The sequence below is a fragment of the Falco punctatus genome (assembly GCF_963210335.1).
Source record: "Falco punctatus genome assembly, chromosome: 3".
Lineage (NCBI taxonomy): Eukaryota > Metazoa > Chordata > Aves > Falconiformes > Falconidae > Falco > Falco punctatus.
In genome coordinates this window covers 51,325,893-51,344,187 of record NC_137582.1, presented here as the reverse complement: position 1 = coordinate 51,344,187, position 18,295 = coordinate 51,325,893, and the positions used below count along the sequence as shown (strand labels likewise).

At 42.4% G+C, this 18,295-nt stretch overlaps 2 protein-coding genes across 8 annotated transcripts in view; one reads left to right on the top strand and one right to left on the bottom strand.

The window, feature by feature from the left end:
• MAPRE2 (microtubule associated protein RP/EB family member 2) overlaps window positions 1-6,555 on the top strand; it is a 99,937-nt gene extending 93,382 nt beyond the window's left edge. For all 5 annotated transcript variants that reach the window (XM_080381510.1, XM_080381507.1, XM_080381508.1 and 2 more), the window contains one exon: window positions 3,586-6,555. In XM_080381510.1, the coding sequence (XP_080237636.1) occupies window positions 3,586-3,657 (72 nt within the window). In that variant the 3' untranslated portion in view covers window positions 3,658-6,555. The remainder of the gene's footprint in view (window positions 1-3,585) is intronic.
• The window catches only part of LOC308061478 (ethanolaminephosphotransferase 1-like), a 65,455-nt gene continuing 52,810 nt past the window's right edge, over window positions 5,651-18,295 (bottom strand). For 2 of the 3 annotated variants that reach the window (XM_080381511.1, XM_080381512.1), the window contains exons 7-10: window positions 17,812-17,860; window positions 15,418-15,598; window positions 11,371-11,553; window positions 5,651-10,190 (exon numbers count right to left, since the gene is read on the bottom strand). In XM_080381511.1, coding sequence (XP_080237637.1) covers window positions 10,125-10,190; window positions 11,371-11,553; window positions 15,418-15,598; window positions 17,812-17,860 — 479 coding nt within the window. In that variant the 3' untranslated portion in view covers window positions 5,651-10,124. The remainder of the gene's footprint in view (window positions 10,191-11,370; window positions 11,554-15,417; window positions 15,599-17,811; window positions 17,861-18,295) is intronic. The other variant, XR_013927242.1, reaches the window with a different exon arrangement.

The window sequence follows — 18,295 nt, the reverse complement described above, 5'->3', positions numbered from 1 at the left end:
AGGGGATGCTAAGGAATGCAGCTCACATGTACCATGCAAGGGATCCCTGACCAAAGCCTTATGCTTGAATATCGTGACTGACTTAAATTTGTTTTCAGTTTGTACTTCCAATAACTGCTTGATAGCAATCTTGAACTCTTCCTTCCTAGCTGTAACTTGACAGGCGTCTACTGTATTTGACATTACACAGAGATCGTGTCCCGGTTTTTGTACCAAGGGAGAATCATTCCTTTATACTTAATTTTTTCTTAAGCTTAATTTAATCTCTCTAAAAGAAAAAATATGGAAAAAAATCTGGACAGCAATTGAAGTGGTTGCATCTCCCAGTACCTCACAGGTCCCTTGTGAGCATTGTAGGCTGTCAGGTGAATTCTGCGTAGAATGGTTCAGAATGTGAGTATAGAATTTAGTCCTTATAAAAAGCATTCTCTAGAGGTTTGATTATTGTAGTATTGCATTGAAGAGATTTTTATCAGGTTCGTGTCACGGGTGGAGGGAATTCTGAGTCATAGTTAGTTTCAGCCATGACACTTCATAAATTTCTCCTTTGTTTAATTCACTGAAGGGTAAATCTTTAAGACTGATGAATTTTTTTTATTACTTTCTTGGGGGTCTTAATTTTTGGTGAGTTTTTGAGTCTTACAGCACAAACATAAATTCATTGGGTCCCTTGTCTTTAGAGGCTCCCTTTCCCCAGTTACAGTTCTGTTTTAAACCTTATCATTATCTCTCTGTTTATACAAGAGGGATATCTGCTAGTGTAATTTAATGTTTCGCTGATCAGTCTGTAATCCATTGTAACTTTTAATTACAAATTGCTCATTTGTAATTCTCCCACTTCCATCAAAAACATCAAAGTTGACAGAGGATGGTGTCAAAAAAGGATGCGTTTGGGTGGTGCAGAAATGTGGCCTCTACCACCTGTGTTATGACTGCTGTAGGCAGTATTGAGACCTTGGAGGGTACGTAGAGCATCTGATTGTGTGGTGTTACAGAAGGAGAGCTTCAGACTGAAGAGGCCGTATGTCTAGTTATGAAACCCAGAGCCACGTAGGTCTTGGCATAAAACAAAAATGTAGGAAAGCTTTTGCTCTCCTACATAGGCTGTTCTGGTTCATTTCATGCAAAAGTTGGATGCATGGCTGATGTTTGAGCGATCAGCTGCTCAGCTCAAGTTTCCAAAGCAATTGCTCAAAATGTAGTTGTCTTTGTATTTTTCTGCTGTGGCAGCTACCACATCTGCTGCTGCTTTTGGAAAAGCCCTCCCCCTTCTCTGCCCCAGCAGCTGGTTTCTGAAAAGTTTAGCTCTTCAGTCTACAGGCACACCTGAATAGTTTGAGACAGATGGATCGAAGAGTCAGGAGAGCACCTCTCATCATGTGAAACAGAGATGACCATGGTTATGTGTTCCAAGCCAGAAATAAATGCTCTAAATAGATCTTCCACTATTTTCCTTATTAGGGGATGCTATTCAAGGAGATTCCACAGTCCCAAGGTAATTAGGCATGGTGACTCTTGTCTTTCCTATTCCATGTATTTGTACAAGCTGTATATACTGAGTAGCAAGTGTCCAAGTCTCAGAGCAACTTCTAAGGTAGTCACGTAAGACGTACAGTTTCCATCAAGGGTAAGCCTGGCAAGAGAGGAACCACCACTCCTCTTCAGAGCTGCAGAGTAGGTTCCCAAGCCGCTCCCTGTGGTTAGAGGCTCTTCCTATTACATGCATGAAAAGATAGCATGTATGTGACCTTCAAATTCTGCATGGGTGGGCATTCTAACAGGGGTATCTCATAAACTCTGCATACACAGAGCCTATGGAACAGGTGCATTGCAGAGCAGGTCACCTCAAACACTTAAGGAGGGTCAGGATAGATGGGGTTAAGGGAGCACAGCTCACTGCGGCTGAACAAGCTTCAGTTTTCTCACTCTGTAAGGCAGGGTCATGTTCTCACAGCTGTCAGCTTCTCTCTGTGAAACTCCTGCTCTCTGCAAGTCTTGCACCCTTGCAGCCCATTACAGAAGTTGTGATTTCTAGATGCTGTTTTGACGCGATGCACCTACTGTACGTAACAAGGGCATCATTCCCCCCAAGGGGCCATAGGTGCTCAACTACAGTTGTCCTGACTGCCATGTGTGGCTTCTACCTTGAAAATAGCACCCAAGTGATAATAAGCTTGCTTTCAATTGAAATTTGGCTGTTTCTGTATGTGGTAGACAACTGAATATTTCCTTTGTATCAGCAAATGTTAGGAACCTTATTCTCCTGTTCTTGCCCTTTAGAAATATGAGTTATTTTCCTGCCAGAAGGGAATTTTCTTGTTGCGTAAGCTGCTCTGCACTACTCTGGAAAAACTCAAATTACAGTCTCCCTTTTTTTTTAAATTTTTGCCTCAAATTTGAAAACTTAGCAGTATCAATTTGTTGAAATTTGTTGTTCAAGCTGCTTGCTTCTGACAAAAATTGCTGGGAGCCAGGGGAGTTCTGCAGAGGTACCGTATCAGGGTGCTGCATTTTGAATGGCAGCCCAGTATCTTGGAAAAGTGTTCTCCTTTGGAGCTTCCTGCAGCGGAGCACCAGTAACGCAGGGCAGAGGGTACACGTGGGGGAATCTTTTCGGTGAACCATGCTCCAGAATGATGGAAGCCACTTGAGAGGACAGCTGTAAATGCAGCTGCACTTACTGTGGGAATCCAGAATGCTCTAAGACTCAGCCAGACTTTTTTGAGGTCTGATAACATCCAGATCAACTCAAGGGACCAGGTCTGTTGTCTCTGAATTGGAAGTTGTTTGAAACTGTTACCGCTTGCAGTGAGGACCCACCGTTCCCTTCCATCAGGGATTCTTCTCCCAGTGGGAAGGTACATTCAGAGAGACAGCTCTGGAAAATACTGTGCATTGGAACTGTTTACAGAAGGGAACTGTTTAGTAGCGATTAGCGCTTTTAACATTAGCTCTATAAATGAGCAAATACCGGACTCAATTCTTTTCAAAGAAAATGTGTTTGCAAGTCTTCGGTTGCATTTTCTGGATACAGCTAAAAATCACTGTTTTGGTAAACTTTGAACTCTGATCTATGTTAGCATGAGTATATTATTTTGGGAAAGTATGATGTTTGACCTCAGAAAGGAGGCTGAGTTTAATTTTTAAAGCAGGTGATAGCAGAAGTGTCTTGTCCATTTAGTGATACAAACCTAGAGTGAAGATTGTGTGAAAACTACAGCAGACAGGCTCAGAAATTCTTGGACAAACTGAAAATGGGAGGGCATCGGGATGTTATGATACAGCATCTCACTGTCTAGCTATTCAAAACGTTCACTCACCAGAACAGTTAATACTCGGTGATGCTGAAAACTGACACTTTTTCTGGGGAAGTACCAGTACTGCATGTGCATTGATTAAAAGCAAAGTAAATGCAGTTTATTGTAATATTGCAAGATGCTGCTTTTCTCAGGTAACAGCTCATTTCGTATTGATGCGCATGAAAATTAGACGTTAAGCTTTAGGTTGTGGTGAGTACCACAGGGCAAGATTCTATAAGGAATGCTTCCTGCTGAAGAACGTTTTGGGGTCTTTTTCTCCCTGCAGGAGAGCCACACAGAAGAGCATGAAGGTGAGGAGCAAGTCCATGAACAGCCCCAGCAGCAGGAGGAGTACTGACTCACCCAGCGTCTCTGACAATTTTCATTTTGTGTGAGAACTTTCTTCTGGAGAATGGAACATGTGCGGCCTCAAACTTGAAATCAGTTCACTCCCAGTCTGCCATTAACATTTATGTACCATAGTGAGTGCCAGCCAACCACTGCATTCTGTACCCATACTTTGCCAAGATGCATTTGCAGACGTCTTCTTTCAGTGTATCTTCCCAAGAGGTTGTAGGGCTACATCACCTACTGTACATCACTGCAACTTCACCACTTGGCTGCTTGAGATTTGTTCTGCTCTTTAAAAAAATATATATATTTATTTTTTTCTTTTTCGTCTTAAGTATGATACACTTGTAACTTGTTCTAACATATTTATATTGGCATTTTGTGTGGCAAGAAGTACCGTACCACTAGCTGTGTCTCTCACTTTGTGGTGCTTTCGCGTTTTCTAGTACATCTGCTGTGGGGCATAAATTCGGTGAAACAATTGGAATAAAGGGATATAGTGGAAGTCATACTCAAGCCATAATGATGAGGTGTGTTGTGGAGGAAAATGTTCATGTTGCTCACGTTTATTCCTTTCCTGCCTTCACAGAATGGAAGGCAGAGCATCTGTTTCCTAGGAGAGATTTTAAATCCCTGTGTTAGAAAGCTTGTTAGAAAGCTGCATGGTATGTTTTTTGGCTTATTTCTGGAGGAACAGACATCCACTTAAGTTTCTTGACAACCCTCCCAGTTTCCTGACTAGTCAATAGACATTTCCCAGCTTTTCTTCCTTCCTGAGGAATCCAGTCCCAGCCTCCAGCTGCAGGTCTGCCTCCGCAGAGCTCAGTATTGACGGAGGAGAGAGATCTCCTTGGTGCAAGCGTAGCTGCAGGACAAGATCTCTGCTGTCATACTTGGCTTCCCACCCCTCAGAAGACAGCAAAGTAGGCCAGCCATTTCTTTTTGTTATCCTTCCCCTCTGCTGCCCCAGCCCAGCCAAGTATGGAAGACAGAAATTTCCTCACTAGTGCAAGGCATGGGGAAAAACCAACAACAGCACTAGCCGTGAGCCCCCCTGAGCTCCCTTTAAGTGGGTGGTGGACACCTCACAGGCGTTGAGGCCGCTTCCAAAGCGTGGAGAGGCAGTGAGTAGTCCTTCTGGAGACGGAGCACACATCAGAGGGGAACCAGATGACTGAGGGGCACAGAGCCGGTTCTGCGCTTGGCTGACCTTCCTCTGGCGAGGCTGGCACGGTGCAGAGCCACGTCTGCCCTGGAGCTGTCTGCAAGGAGAGTGTTCCCTTCCAGTGCAGTCCCACCACCCTGTTCTAAACGATGGTATTTTATAAACAGAGGTATCTTGAAGTATAGAAAGCATTCCTTATTTTTCTCATAAAACTGCGTGTTGTAGTCTCTCTGAGTACTTAATGCTCGGTCTTCTTGGTCTCTCACTTGATTTTCTTAATTCTGGATTGTTATGCTGATTTAGGAGGTACATGGTAGTCCCATCCCACTTGGCAGTCACTGGAAAACTCCAAAGCCTGTTGAACAGCTAAATCATCTTAGACCTTCATAGGCTCCTAAAGCATAAGCTCCCAGCTTACGCTTCTATAGAAAGATTTTCAATTAATCAACCCCCTGGCACACACACATACGCAGTTTTCTGTCCCTAATCAATCTTTTGCAGCTAAGTGGCTCTTAGTTAAACATGAGAACCCTGCTGTTGTGTTGCACCACAGATGATATATAAAATACTGTTAAGCATTAGAACAGGTATTTTCAGTTCCTTGATCCTCCCCCTGCTCCGGAAAGTTTCTGGACCCTGTGGGCTGAATGTTTCCCATCCCTGGCTCCAACACTGACCTCGCATCCTTCCCAGTGATGAAGTCAAAGTGCTGGGACCTGCAGGCCAGCGCTTTCCTTTCCCATTTCAATTGGTTACGAATAAGGCCTGGTTTATAAAAATGTGCATATTCAAAAATAAGTATTTTCAAGAGTCACCACAAATGGGGGAATTGTCATTTTCGTTGTATTTGTGTTTATTAGAACATATGTACTTATTACAATTGTCATTGTAATAAACGGTAGTTCTTCATAATACTGTTGAAGAGCAGTTACTGATTTTTTTTCCAGACTCCAGAATGTCCTTTAACCTGTATGAGATTTCTGACTGGGGCAAGGAGTTTGGGATCAGGCTATAAACTTAATTTCATCAGCACCAGTCTTTGCTTACTGCCGTTCATCCTTCTGCCAATACTTGAGCAGACGCATGGAGAGCACTTCAAGAGAAAATGTTTTTCTAAGGGTGCAAATGGTTGGGGTTGCTGAGCTCCCTGGAGTGTTCATAGCCAGACTGTTGTGCGCCTCTTCATTTTTCTCTTTGAAGCGCATATAATAATAAACAATAAAAAAAGCTGAACTTCATTTCCTGAAAATTCCTTATATCCTATTTCTGGTCTGAGGACTGTAGCCCTCTCACTGTTTGCATCAAGGGGGGAGTGACTGATGTAGGGAGCCGGGGCAGTGAAGTACCTTGTGGGCACTAGAAATTTGGCTGTGCTGAGGGGAGAGCGATGCTCTGAAAGGGGAAAGAGTTGTCCTTCTCCCCCCACCCCCTTTGAGTAACCCATTCTTCTGTTATGGTTTTAATATGCATTTGTAATTACCTTTACTAAATAGCACACCATAAAGCTTTGGTTATATATTAAATGTAAACTGAAAGGAATGTAAACATATGTATTGTTAATTATAAATAGATAAGTAATGGCATAATAGATACAAAGAAGTCTTATTCCAGATGTATTGGTCATTTTACATTATCCACAAATTGTCGCATGGTAGAGTAGATTTTTGTCTGAATATGTGAATAACTTGACTTGCGTTTATCTTTTTACATATTTAATAAAAAAATATATGTTAAAATCTGTCTAGCTCTAAAGACTATTCAAAACATTCTAAAATATTACTTTTCTGGTTTAAATATGTAATTTTGTTTCATTAGTGACTACATATGGGAGGAGGAAGAAAAAAGCAGTTGCTTTAAAAAAAAACAGTTCACTTATTCTCTGTGTAGGTATTGTTTCCCCAAGAGCTCAGCAGCTGGATCCTCTTCTACAAATCAAAAAAGAAAATGCACGTATGTATGTGTATGTAAACAGAACATCCTTCTTTATGGTAAATGCTTTTCAGTTTCAGAGTACTAAATCTCTTGTTGCATCTCAGTTTTGATACAGCAAAAGCAAAGCTTGCAGCAGCCGGGACGCAAAGAAAGTGCTGTATAGCAAGGGCACTGAAGCTCCCAGTGGACTTCTCTTGCAATGGCCAAGTATTAAGGGATAAATCTTCAGTGCAGTACCTAAAAGCCACCCGCATTTTAGATTAAAATATTAGGGTTTTGGAAGAAAAGGGGAAAACTTCATTGTAATTCTCACATCTCTGATCTTTTGCAGCGCAAGCAATGTTGCTGCAGTGGTTGCTGCTAAATCTCCAGGACTCTAAGCCTTGGGTCAGGACCTCTTTCTGCCATGCGTTGAAGTTGCCTGGTTGTATGCCACCACTGAGAGGTCAGCCTGGGCCCCCCTGCTGCCTTCAGGCATTCCTGGGGCTGGGGCCAAACCACTGCCCAGCCCCACTAAGGGAAGGTTTCTGGTAGAGGTGGGCAGGATGACCAGGGACCAGAGGAGCCCACTTCCAGCCCAGGCACTCAAACCTGGGAGAACAGCACTAGTTTAGATGCTTGTCGTAAGACTGGGGGGAGGCATGTCTTTGGGCTAGTGTGAATGCTCAACAGCATAAAAATTATGTTATATATATATTTTCTAGTTCAAATAGTTGAAAACTTTCTGCCACAATGTTGTGACCAAAAAAAACTGTTAGACTGTTAGGTCATCTACATACTGTTACCTGACTTTGTGCGATAAATCTGACCATACAGCCTTATGAAGAAAGCATCTTTATTCCCGTTCATTGAACCAGTTGCCATCTATGATGACTAACAATTCAATATATACACTGTGCAATACACGATCTGTTTTTATACTTGTCTTTAGAGAGATTGTAGTGAGAAGCTGCTTCAAAAAGGAAAAAGAAAGTTACTTGCCATGTCTTCATATAGAATGTGAAAAAGCTGGCCAGAGCTTCAGTTTCCTTTAACAGTGATACCGTAATTCTCTTTAGAAAGGTACAAGTGCAGGCAGGTTGTGGCAGCTCAAGTTTTATAATTTCATTTAATGAAATATTTCAAAATACTCCATTACAGTGCACCAAATTGTGCCGCTTCTGTGACCCTTATTTCCAACTGTTTCATAAATAAGTGCAAGACAGAGGGAAAAGGGAAGCCTGTCCACAGAGTTCCTCCAGTACAACCACATTCAATCCAGAGGTATTTTTAATTTATTATTCTCTTCTTGTTTGGACTTCCTCTAAATACTTTTCATGGATGGGTTAAATATAAACTGAAATACGTGGGACTTTTGCGGCAGCGTACCTGGTCTCAGATGTAGTATTTAACTTCATCAGTGAGATTGCTGTGTGCATGCCTACACCAAACTCGTCGTTCCCCTTCAAACACAGTCAGAACAGGCTTTTTAGCAACCCTTATTAAAAAAACAGCTGTCAGCCTTACTCCATGAGAGTCCTCAGGCAGTTAGGGAGTGCCTCTGTGGAGACCCAAGGCTCCCAGGGCTCAGGCAGGGCAGGGGCACGCTCCACCACACCAGTGGGGAGGGAAGGCTGGAAGAGCCTCTGGTTCCAGCTGCTGCCCTGGACCGGTGCTGGAGGGCGCGTGAGCCTCCCTTCCCTGCAGGGCTCTTGGCAAAATCTCCAAACCAGCATTAACAGGGGTGACCTTGTGTCCTCTGCCTAACCTGAACCTTCAGCTGCTTGAACTGTGCCTGTAGCATGGTGTTCATCTGTGGGGTGGGACCCTCAACATGCTCATTTGGTAGGTGGAATGTGCGTACTTTCCAACCATAAGAAACTTTACAAGCCAGTGTGGCTTTTCTGCTTTGCGAAGAGGGGAAGCTGATGTGCAGGCTTGTCCCTTGGTACTCGTGGCAAGAGCTGCCAGGGGAAATCAGCCCTACGGACGCTGTGGTAGGCCAACTACTGTAGCGGGTGGTACAAACTTAAACTGAAGCTATTCACAAAGATATGACTAGTCAGTTCTCAGCTGGAAATATTAATAGGAGCTACTGATGTAAGGGTATGTTAACCGGGGGAAAAATGATCAGGCTAGCAACAAGGCCAGAGAAATGGTTTAAGAACTGAAGAAAGTGAACTTAAGGCTCAGCAGCCCAACTACGCTTCTGCCCTGCTTCTGGCAAGCAAGATATAACTACTTAATAAACACGGCAGTCCATCAATCACATCTCTCTGTGCAAGAAATGTAATCTAATGCTTACCTTGGGGAAAGCGGACAGATTGTTTCATTAGCGCTTCAAGGCCACAAAGTCCCTCTGGCTAAGGCAGCATATGAAAAGAGATGAAACTCAAATTCTTACTCCTTCCTCCAAAGCACACACAAAACCTACATATAGATGAAGTGAGCAGTTTACATCTGCATGCAAATGTGTAATGTTTAAAAAAAGCTCTTCTTGTCTGTCTGGTTTTTTTGTCATTATCTAAAACCACAAGAATTTGTTTTGAGCACACAGGCAAATAATGATTTGCTTAGCATTTTGCACTCAGGTGATGTTTGACTAGTTTTGCAGTGAAATATGAGAATCTTCAAAGGTTTGTTGGCTAAATTTACTCTCAGCTGGTTACCTTTGTAGGATAAATTGCTTGTTGCTACTGAATTATCAACAGTGCGCTTATTACTGCCTAGAAAATAAGTCTAAAGGCCAGTTGCTGCTGTACAGAGCCTGCATTTCTGACAGATACAGGTCAGCCTAGACTCATCTTAATGCTTGGGGGAAAAAAATCATGTTTCAAAAACACTTAACTGTATCCATAGCTTTCTGAGCTCTTTCTCTTCACACAATCATTTGAGGGGAGGAAAAGACTGAATAGGCATAAGCCCTTCAGGAGGCTGTATGGAAGAAATGAGTTGTGAGAAAATAAATAAGGAAAATGAACCAGGCAGTGCTGACTGAGTGGGAAGGACATACAGGGAGGGCTTGTATTGCTGGGTTCCCACTGGTGACTAGGCTGGGCAAAACCAGCACTGGTTATAAACCATCAAGGATCTCATGTAACCCAGCATGGGTTTATCCAGGACTTTGGACACAGTGGCAAGGAGGAGGAAGACAACATGGCATTAGTGAAGAGAATACATATTAGCAGCAGAACAACCTGGTAAACGCTTCTCTGCTGGACAGGAATCTTCCTCTGAGATGAAGCATCTTGCTGCATAGCTCATTGTTGCAGTGGTTCAGATATCTGGATTATTCTATTCTTTGGTTATTTTAATCAGATTAATTCCAACTATTTATCACATCAGAAGAGCTGTGAATCTCCACGTCAAGTGTTACAGTCTGATCATAGCACAGGTGTTCACTCGTGGACACGTTTCTTCAAGGAAAAGATGTAAATGTTCAAGTGCTCACTCAGCTGCCTCCCCTAAAGAGAAATCATGGAGATTAACAACCAGGTTTGTACGTGCTTCACAATTCACTGTAGCTTTTCTGCCGGTCAGAGAAGGGAGGACCCAACCACAGTCTTGGTGTACTTGGGAACCTGCAAGTACATAGGAACCTACAAGTATTCAAGCAAGAGCACTGTGGTCATTCCATTCCTCTTGTGGCACACTGATGGGAAGTTAAATCACTACAGACCAGAGTCACAGATGACATAAACTGTGACTGACCTGGGCCCCCTTGGTCAATAGTGACTTTTGAGCAGGTCTGACCTTCACCAACCAGCCTATATTGATACTGGGGTAAAATCTACTATGATGCCAATGTCTGCTGGCAAAAGGCTTCTTTCAAAGGAAAATCGTTACATCCCAGTGCTGTACCTTAAATAAAAGATGCTGACCAGCTCCCTGTGAAATGAGATCTTTGCCATGCAAGGTGTTTTCTCTCAAAGCAAATCCCCATTAAGAAACTTTCCTAAGGACTGTTTGACAATAATCTTTAGAAAAGAGGGCATTAACTGAGGAAAAATGAATTTAAGCAGTAATTCATATGACAATAAATGACAAAACTGATATCTAACAGACACAAAAATGCACTGGTAAGACCGAATGAACTGGAAAACCATTTGTGAGATGGTTTTCTTGAGAGCTCTCTGTTAGCTTGAGAGATGCTAACAGAGGGCCAAGAAAAGACTAGAATTTGGGACAGTTATTTTGCTTGCAGATTCAAAGCAAAGTTAACCTTATTTTATGAATTCTACTCATGTCACTTTGCATTTTACCTTGCTATTTGTTCAGTCTAGTAACCTCAGAAAGAAGAAAGGGAAAAGAAGGGGTGGGAACATTCATGCTACGTGGGCAGAACGCTACATAAAACTAGTCCTTAAGTGTTCTGATGGTGATGGTTTAAAGCCAAATCCAACTGGCTACATTGGAATAATTCAAGTCTCTGAAGTTGCTGCATGTGCAGAAAGGCACTGCCTGCTGTAAGCTGACTTTTTTACTTTAACCTTAGACTAAATAAAACAATTGGCAGAAAAAAGAAAAAAATCATAACTGAACATGCAGACTCCTGGGCACTGCCCCAGCTACACAGTATAGAAACCATTCCCAGACCCCATCTTCCTCCCCACCCCTGTGGCTGCTTTGGAAGTGCCCACTCACCACACAGACACCGTAGTGCACGTGGGCAGCCGTGACCAGCACGGTGAACATGGCGAGCACCACTTCTTCCATCCAGCCCAGCAGCCCGGAGATGGCTGCACAGACCACCAGCGCCAGCGGGAAGAGGAACCAGTGGAAAAGCTCCGGCCGGGTGCTGCTCATCTGGCAGATGATCACTTTGCACTGTCGGAGCAAAAGGTGCGAGGTGAGAAGCGCTGGGTCAGCCCGGGAGTCTAGGCAAAAGTATGTCCATTTTCTCTGGGGGTTGCTTTTGATGAGGGGAGAACAAGGCTACCGTTCAAAATGGGGCTTGTTTCTGGTGAGAATACTGGTATAGATACACCTTTGTGCCTCGTTGTCTGTCAGTCTTAAAGGATTTATTACAAATAATTTAAAATAGCCACTTCTTTTCTGGATACAGTGTTTTAACACGCTTTGCTTTACAAACCGAAGCACATCTTCACAAAAAGGGACCCTATTTGCCACCTCCTGCTTTCACATAGGCTTGTAAAGTTGCGATCCCAGATCAAACGTGCCGCCACTTAATCACCGGGAGAGTGTACTGGTACTTCAATCACATAGCATGAGAGAAATATATTCTGGTTCATTGTTTAGAAGAGAGGGAAGGTAATATATGCCACTTTTAAATCCTGTTTTTCTTTTCTAGCACTCCTTCATGTGCTAGAATGCTAGCACACCATTTTTTTTTCTCCATCATGGCAGTGGACTCCCTGGAGATGTAGCTGGGGGCCCAGAGAAAGGGATCCCACTCAGAATGGCAGAAAAAAATGAATATATGGTGCATGGTTTGACTGAAAGCAATTAGCTTAATTTTAGTGAGTTCTTGAAATGTAATGAGATGAACTCAATTGACATTCTGATTTTTAAAACCAGCTAAGCACACCTGAGTGTTTTACCTGGTTTAGACTCCTTAAGAAATGTGTCTCTCGCACACCATGTCCTTCACAAAAAAAAAAGAAATTTAGGCACATCTGAAATATGTTATCAATTTAAGTTTTGCTCAAAATTTAAATGTGGTTAAAGATAGATTTTATGTGTCAAAACAGTAGAAGCATGAAAAAATCATTCCCTGTGCAGTGCTTGAAATCCTAGGAGTCTGACCATAGGGAAAAAAAATACTGTCTTTACTGTCTGTGCTATAGAAACTGAAGAATTAAAAAGTAAAACATGAAAAAATAATTAACATTCAATAATGCAAGAAGTAAGCATTTGTACTTAATGTAAATATTTTTGCTTACTATGCATTATCAGCATTGATTATGAATTTTTTGAATAACACTCTTTTTATGAGTCCTTTGGCAATTGTTCCAGAGGGTATCAGAAATTGCTAAAGCAATCTACATGCTATAGTTTTTCTGGCTGAATAATTGCACCTGTACATAGGTTGGATTTCACATTGTTTTAAACCATGATTACACCATGCTAAATATGGTACTCAATTTTTCATAAAGATTGCTTAGTAATATTTGGAGCCATTCACCTTCAGTATATCACAGCACTGCAAAATGACTACGCTCTGCGCTTCTCCCTCAGTTCCTTATTCCCCCTGGTCCTGAAGCACTGACTTACACTACAAGTGAGGTAAAAACGGCATGAGGAGATGGAAGCGCTGCAGTGTGGAGAGGCAGACTGGAAAGAAAAAGTAAGGCTGTAGGACTATGCTCTGTGCTTTTCCATGTGCCTCATCTACACCTTGCAGTGCTACCCTGGCCCCACTGAATTTAAGCCTCTAGCAGCTGTGGTTTTGTGCCCCTGGGGAAGTCCTCGGTGTCTTCTCTCTTACCATCTCTCCTGGGAGGTTCCTCATGAAGCATCTCCCAAGTCTGAGCTGCCCCTGCTTGTCAGCCGGCCACCAAGTCGGCCACGGATCTCCTGCTATGGTGCTGGCTGAAGGTCCCCTCCATGGCCTTACCCATGCCATCCCCTCCTCCTGGGCTCAGACACTGCCCCTGAGGGCTTCCCCAGCAGCAGCTGTGGTGGCTGTGCTCTGCGGTGACATGGTCAGACCTGGGTATTGCTGAGACTTGCCCTCTCAAAGCAAGGTCTGGGCTGCTCGGCAAGAGGGGTGGTCAACCCACAGGCAGTCCCGCTGCTGGCCATGGGGACTGGGAAAATAAGTCCTCCTCTCACAGATAAGCACATTTCCTTTTTGAGGCCTATTTTTCCTCAATTTAGCCAAAAATGCCGGAAATGGCCTGTCTTTCTGCTTGCTCGGTCACCTTCCCTACTCATCCTGACACTGCAGGCTACGAGGTTGGGTCTGAGACCAGGCATTTAGCTCAGGGGATCTGCTGGACAATGAAATACGTTGTCAAAGGCACGAGAAGTTCAGGACCCTGGCAGGCAGAGGAACACGGGCTGCAGCTTGTGGTCTACAGAGCAGATAATGGAAACCCAGCGTGTCAGACTCTCACAGAGAAGGAAAGCACTGCCATGACAAGCCTTACTCTGATGCTGGAGGAGATGTGTTTAAGGGACCAGAGGAGGTGAAAGGAAATACAAGCTTGTTTTTAATTTTTAAAATGTTATAAATTCCAACTAACACCCATACATTTTTAATGCTTGCTTTTAAAATGTTAAAAATTTCAAGTAACTCATACATTTTTAATTCATGTGAGCCTCTAACACTGCGGTAGATGTTTTGGTAAAAGAAAAAACATGGCCTGAAGAATATGCATTCCACTCCATGTCTAACAAACAGCAGTCTACAAAGAAACTTCTGGTTTGCCTTACTATTTTCCTTCTGCAAGCATCCTGTCACAATTTCTCTGGGTTGGTTAAGATGTATGTGCAGAACCTGCCATCTGCCAAGCTCTGAAAGCACTTTCCCTACTGGTATGAAATACCTGTAGTTCTCGTTTTGGAATCTACAATGTTGTCATAAGAAAAAGGGGTAGATTGGGTAATGGAAAATGCATACAATAGAATTTACACAGCTGAAAATAACCTAACTTCCGTGAGATTAAGTCCTTAAGATGGAACTGTTTGATCTGTGACCCTGGGAAATGTACATTTATAGTACACATCTAACAAACTTCACAATTATGATTTCTTTTCCATTCCTGAATACAAATTTCTAGAGGGGTTATGTGTTCTCTTTTAAAATCCCACATTTTCAAAGCTCTCAAAAGGCACCTCAAGCCTTTGAGTTTTTAAATTGGATGTAGCGTTGCTCAGTGACACAATTTTAGATGCTGTTGGAGACTATTTTCCTAAAATTACACTAGTCACTACCCTTCGGACTGCTTTAGAATTAAATGGAGGAACGCCTTTTTGTTCGGCTGCAGCTCCCTTGCCTCTCTCCGGGCAAGAAGAGAGGCAAATGGCCTCACCCAGAGAAGAAAGCCCTGGGTTAACTGCAGTGCTCAGCGTTACCGTCTGTCTGCCAATGTTGTTACTTCACCGAGGTTTATGTTGCCTCACAGGCGTTAAAGGAGGGAAATGGGTCACAATGATGTGGTATAGGAGAAACTAATCTGTGGGCAGACAGCTATTGCAAGGCCCCTGCATCTCTTCACATCTTTCCCTAAAAATGCTGTCAGTGGTATGTTTTTATTCCAAATGGTGAAGGGAAAATGTGGAATCAGCTGAACTGCAGGATACGTGTACCACACTAATAGGCACAACAGCTGGAAAAGGCTGCAACCCCCCTACTCTTGCTGGTAAATCTGTACCTGCATTGAGCTTTCTTTTACTTAGACAAGTCCCTAGTTCTGCCTATATGTTGGGGAATATCTGTTATATTTCTGGAAGTAAGGCCTCCCCAGTGTTTTCATAAACCCTCAGGGAAAAAAACAGAACCCTCATAAAAATGTTATGCTGTGGTGGAGTAGGTATTGCAGTATTGTAAGTGTCCCTAGTCCAGACAACTGCCATGGTGTGTGTTTATCAGCCAGAGCATAACACAGAGGTAGAAGAGCTGTGTGATTCTGCTGAGCTTTAGCTACAGTTTCTGGGCCCTTCTGTTTATTCACATAAAAATAGAAAGCTATCTCTAAATAATACCGCCACCACAAACATACTTACAATAACGTTTGAGAAAGCAACCCCAACCATCCATAAAAACAGTCTCGGTTGCTTTGCTAGTATGTTGCCTGGAGATAAAACCACCCAGACTGTGAGAAGAATGAACAGCAACAGAGGTGACACAAGAGGTAGGAGTCCTTCATACAAAGAATCGTTCTTCAGTGTTTTCTTTAAACGTGCTCTGTAAATAAATACAATGATTTTATAGAGTAAGGAAATCTATCTGTTCTATTTCCACACAGTAATTAGAAACTCTAGCCTAAACTCGGCCCAAGAATTCACCTTGCAACACAACTACCTGTGTAAATGTGCTAGATACCCAGACATTTTACAAGAAATTGTAAGATACCCAAGTAACATTTATTTCTGGGGTAAAATTATACTGGTTTATTCACATAGCTTCTGACCAGCTTCACCCATTCATCATTGCTTGACAATGGACCACACAAAAAAGTGAGCTGCAGTATTCTGTTGAAGTTGTCATCCAAAGGCACAGCATGCAGGCTTGCTGTGAATTCAAAATCTGTATATTTTTTGGAGGATGAAACTTCTGACATGAGACATGAAATTACTTCAGTTAATACGCCATGTTTTCAGTGGCAACTGAATCAAGCATATGGCTGGCAGGCATTGCTGTTGTTTAGGTCTAGAGGTGATGCTGCTAGACAATCCTGTACTGTTGCCAAAGTACAGCCTAAAGGGGAGGCTTTTTTTGCTAATTAAGAGTACAGGAAAATAAATAATGCATTGTGTTTTCTTGGATGTTGTAAGCTCCCTTTTAAAGATAGTACTTTTAACGGTAGTTAAATGACCATATTTTCTGTCAGCTAGGATAAAAGGTAACTGTAAGATCAACAGCTTTTGAATGTATCTTGCATCTTTCTCATTCAGGCAAAACACAATGAGAGGTTATACAAGAAGCAGGAGGTTTAATTTACTAAAGTTCAGTACCATTATACCACTTCTTCATACCAATAGTTCAGAAGAGCAATTCTGTGCTTGAAGTGTACTGGGAAATGTCCTGTTTAAAATCTCTGAACATGTGTATTTATAGAAACAGCTACACAAAAATCCAATAAATATCTTTCTCATTCCAAAAAAGAATTTTCTTCTGATAAAATAACAACTGAGAACAGGCAGCAGGATGAAGAAAGAGAAGATGGTTGGAAAACTCAAATTCCTCATGACCAAATAGCTTCTGTGTGCATCCCTCAAGCAAGCTTGACTGGATGTTTAAAATTACTGTGCTCTTCTGTTCAGAGGAATGATAAATGCACCGGAAGGCTTGAAAGAAGCTATGTCGAATGATGACTCAAAAAGTCACTAAACAAACAGAAAACATTAAACAGAAGTCCTGACATGAGAGAAAACAAAGCAAAACCTAAATGTTCACCGGGGTAAATGCTGTTACTGCCAGGGACTGACATGCCAAAGGGGCTGTCCTCCCCCTAGTCCTCCCTAAACCAGAGCCCCCTGCACCAGCGGTCCCCAGCCTGCTCCCACAGCTGCTCCCAGCACCCTGCCCCAACACCCAGCCTCTCTGCAGGTCCTCACCCTTTCCTGCCCCCCGCCTCCTGCCCCTCCGCTCCTCCTGCCCCAAACTCGGGGCTATTCAGGCTTTTAGTTACTACACTGAGCACTGTGACATGAAAAGGATGCGTAGGAGCGATGTGTTATTGTCTTATAGTCTCTCCAAAATTTAAACGTTAATATTAACTTCCACTAATTCCTGAAGACAGTCAGCGACAGTCCATCCTCCAGGACACTTAGGGCCTGAGACCTGATGTGACAGTGAAATGGAGTGAAATGTGGAGTGAAATGAGCTAGCAAACACTAACGGAAAGCAGGCCAGCATTAATAAAAATAGGCCATCGGGGTATAAACTAGCCATGTATAAAATTCCTAGGTGCATCAAGCCAGCTCTTAGACGCAATCACAGCTTGCCACCTGTCTAGCTTTTATCTGATGGCAATTATCTGCAGACTCCACACAGAGGAGAATTTTACAGAAGGATCTGGGAGACAATGAAGTACATCATGGAGTGCAGAATGATCAGCTACAGAATTTTACTTAGCACAGGCAGAAGTTACAAATCACATTTGACTGCAAATAAAATGCAGTATTTTTAACTACATAGCTTCCATCAGTTTACTGTTTAGAACCAGTGTGAGACTGCCTGGAGAATGGGAAGTGAAAGGAAAAGCAGAGGAGTTACAAACATGGAAAAGAAACGGGTCAGATTCTGAAAATTGGCCAGAAAAACATTTTACTACATTATCAGGACAGCATCTGGCTGAAAGCTACTTCAATCATTACATTTATTGCTCAAGTGAGGAAACCATTCAAATACAAAAAATTAAAGGGGGAGGGGGAACAAACAAACAATTATCTTACCTGTGAATGTTGTATAGTGTTTGTGGAAATGAAAGAAATAAACTGAAACCTGGAAGAGAAAAAGGTTCATATATAATGATATACAGTCAGGTTCATTACTGATCTCAGAGCTTTCCCATAGGATAACAGACCTACTGCACTATTTTAAAAATGAGTTGGTATTTCTGTACTCATTAGAGGATACAAACTGAGTTTGGAGGCTTTTAGCAATAATAAAACTTTCCTCATTTTTCCAAATGTTAGCTGCTAGATATAGTTGCTGTTACAGATTTTCTTGTGTAATGAGTGATGAGACTGGAAAGATTTTTTTTCATTCTGATGCAGTAAGTAGGTAGGATCAGTTATTTGTCATACAGGTTCCTTTGCTAGACCCAAGAAAGATCACAGCCCCATTTTGCATGAGCTTCTCTCTGTTGAAAAAAAACAGAGAAAATGCTTTTCATGGAGGAAAAAACTGAGTCTGACACCAAAAGCCTTCCAATGG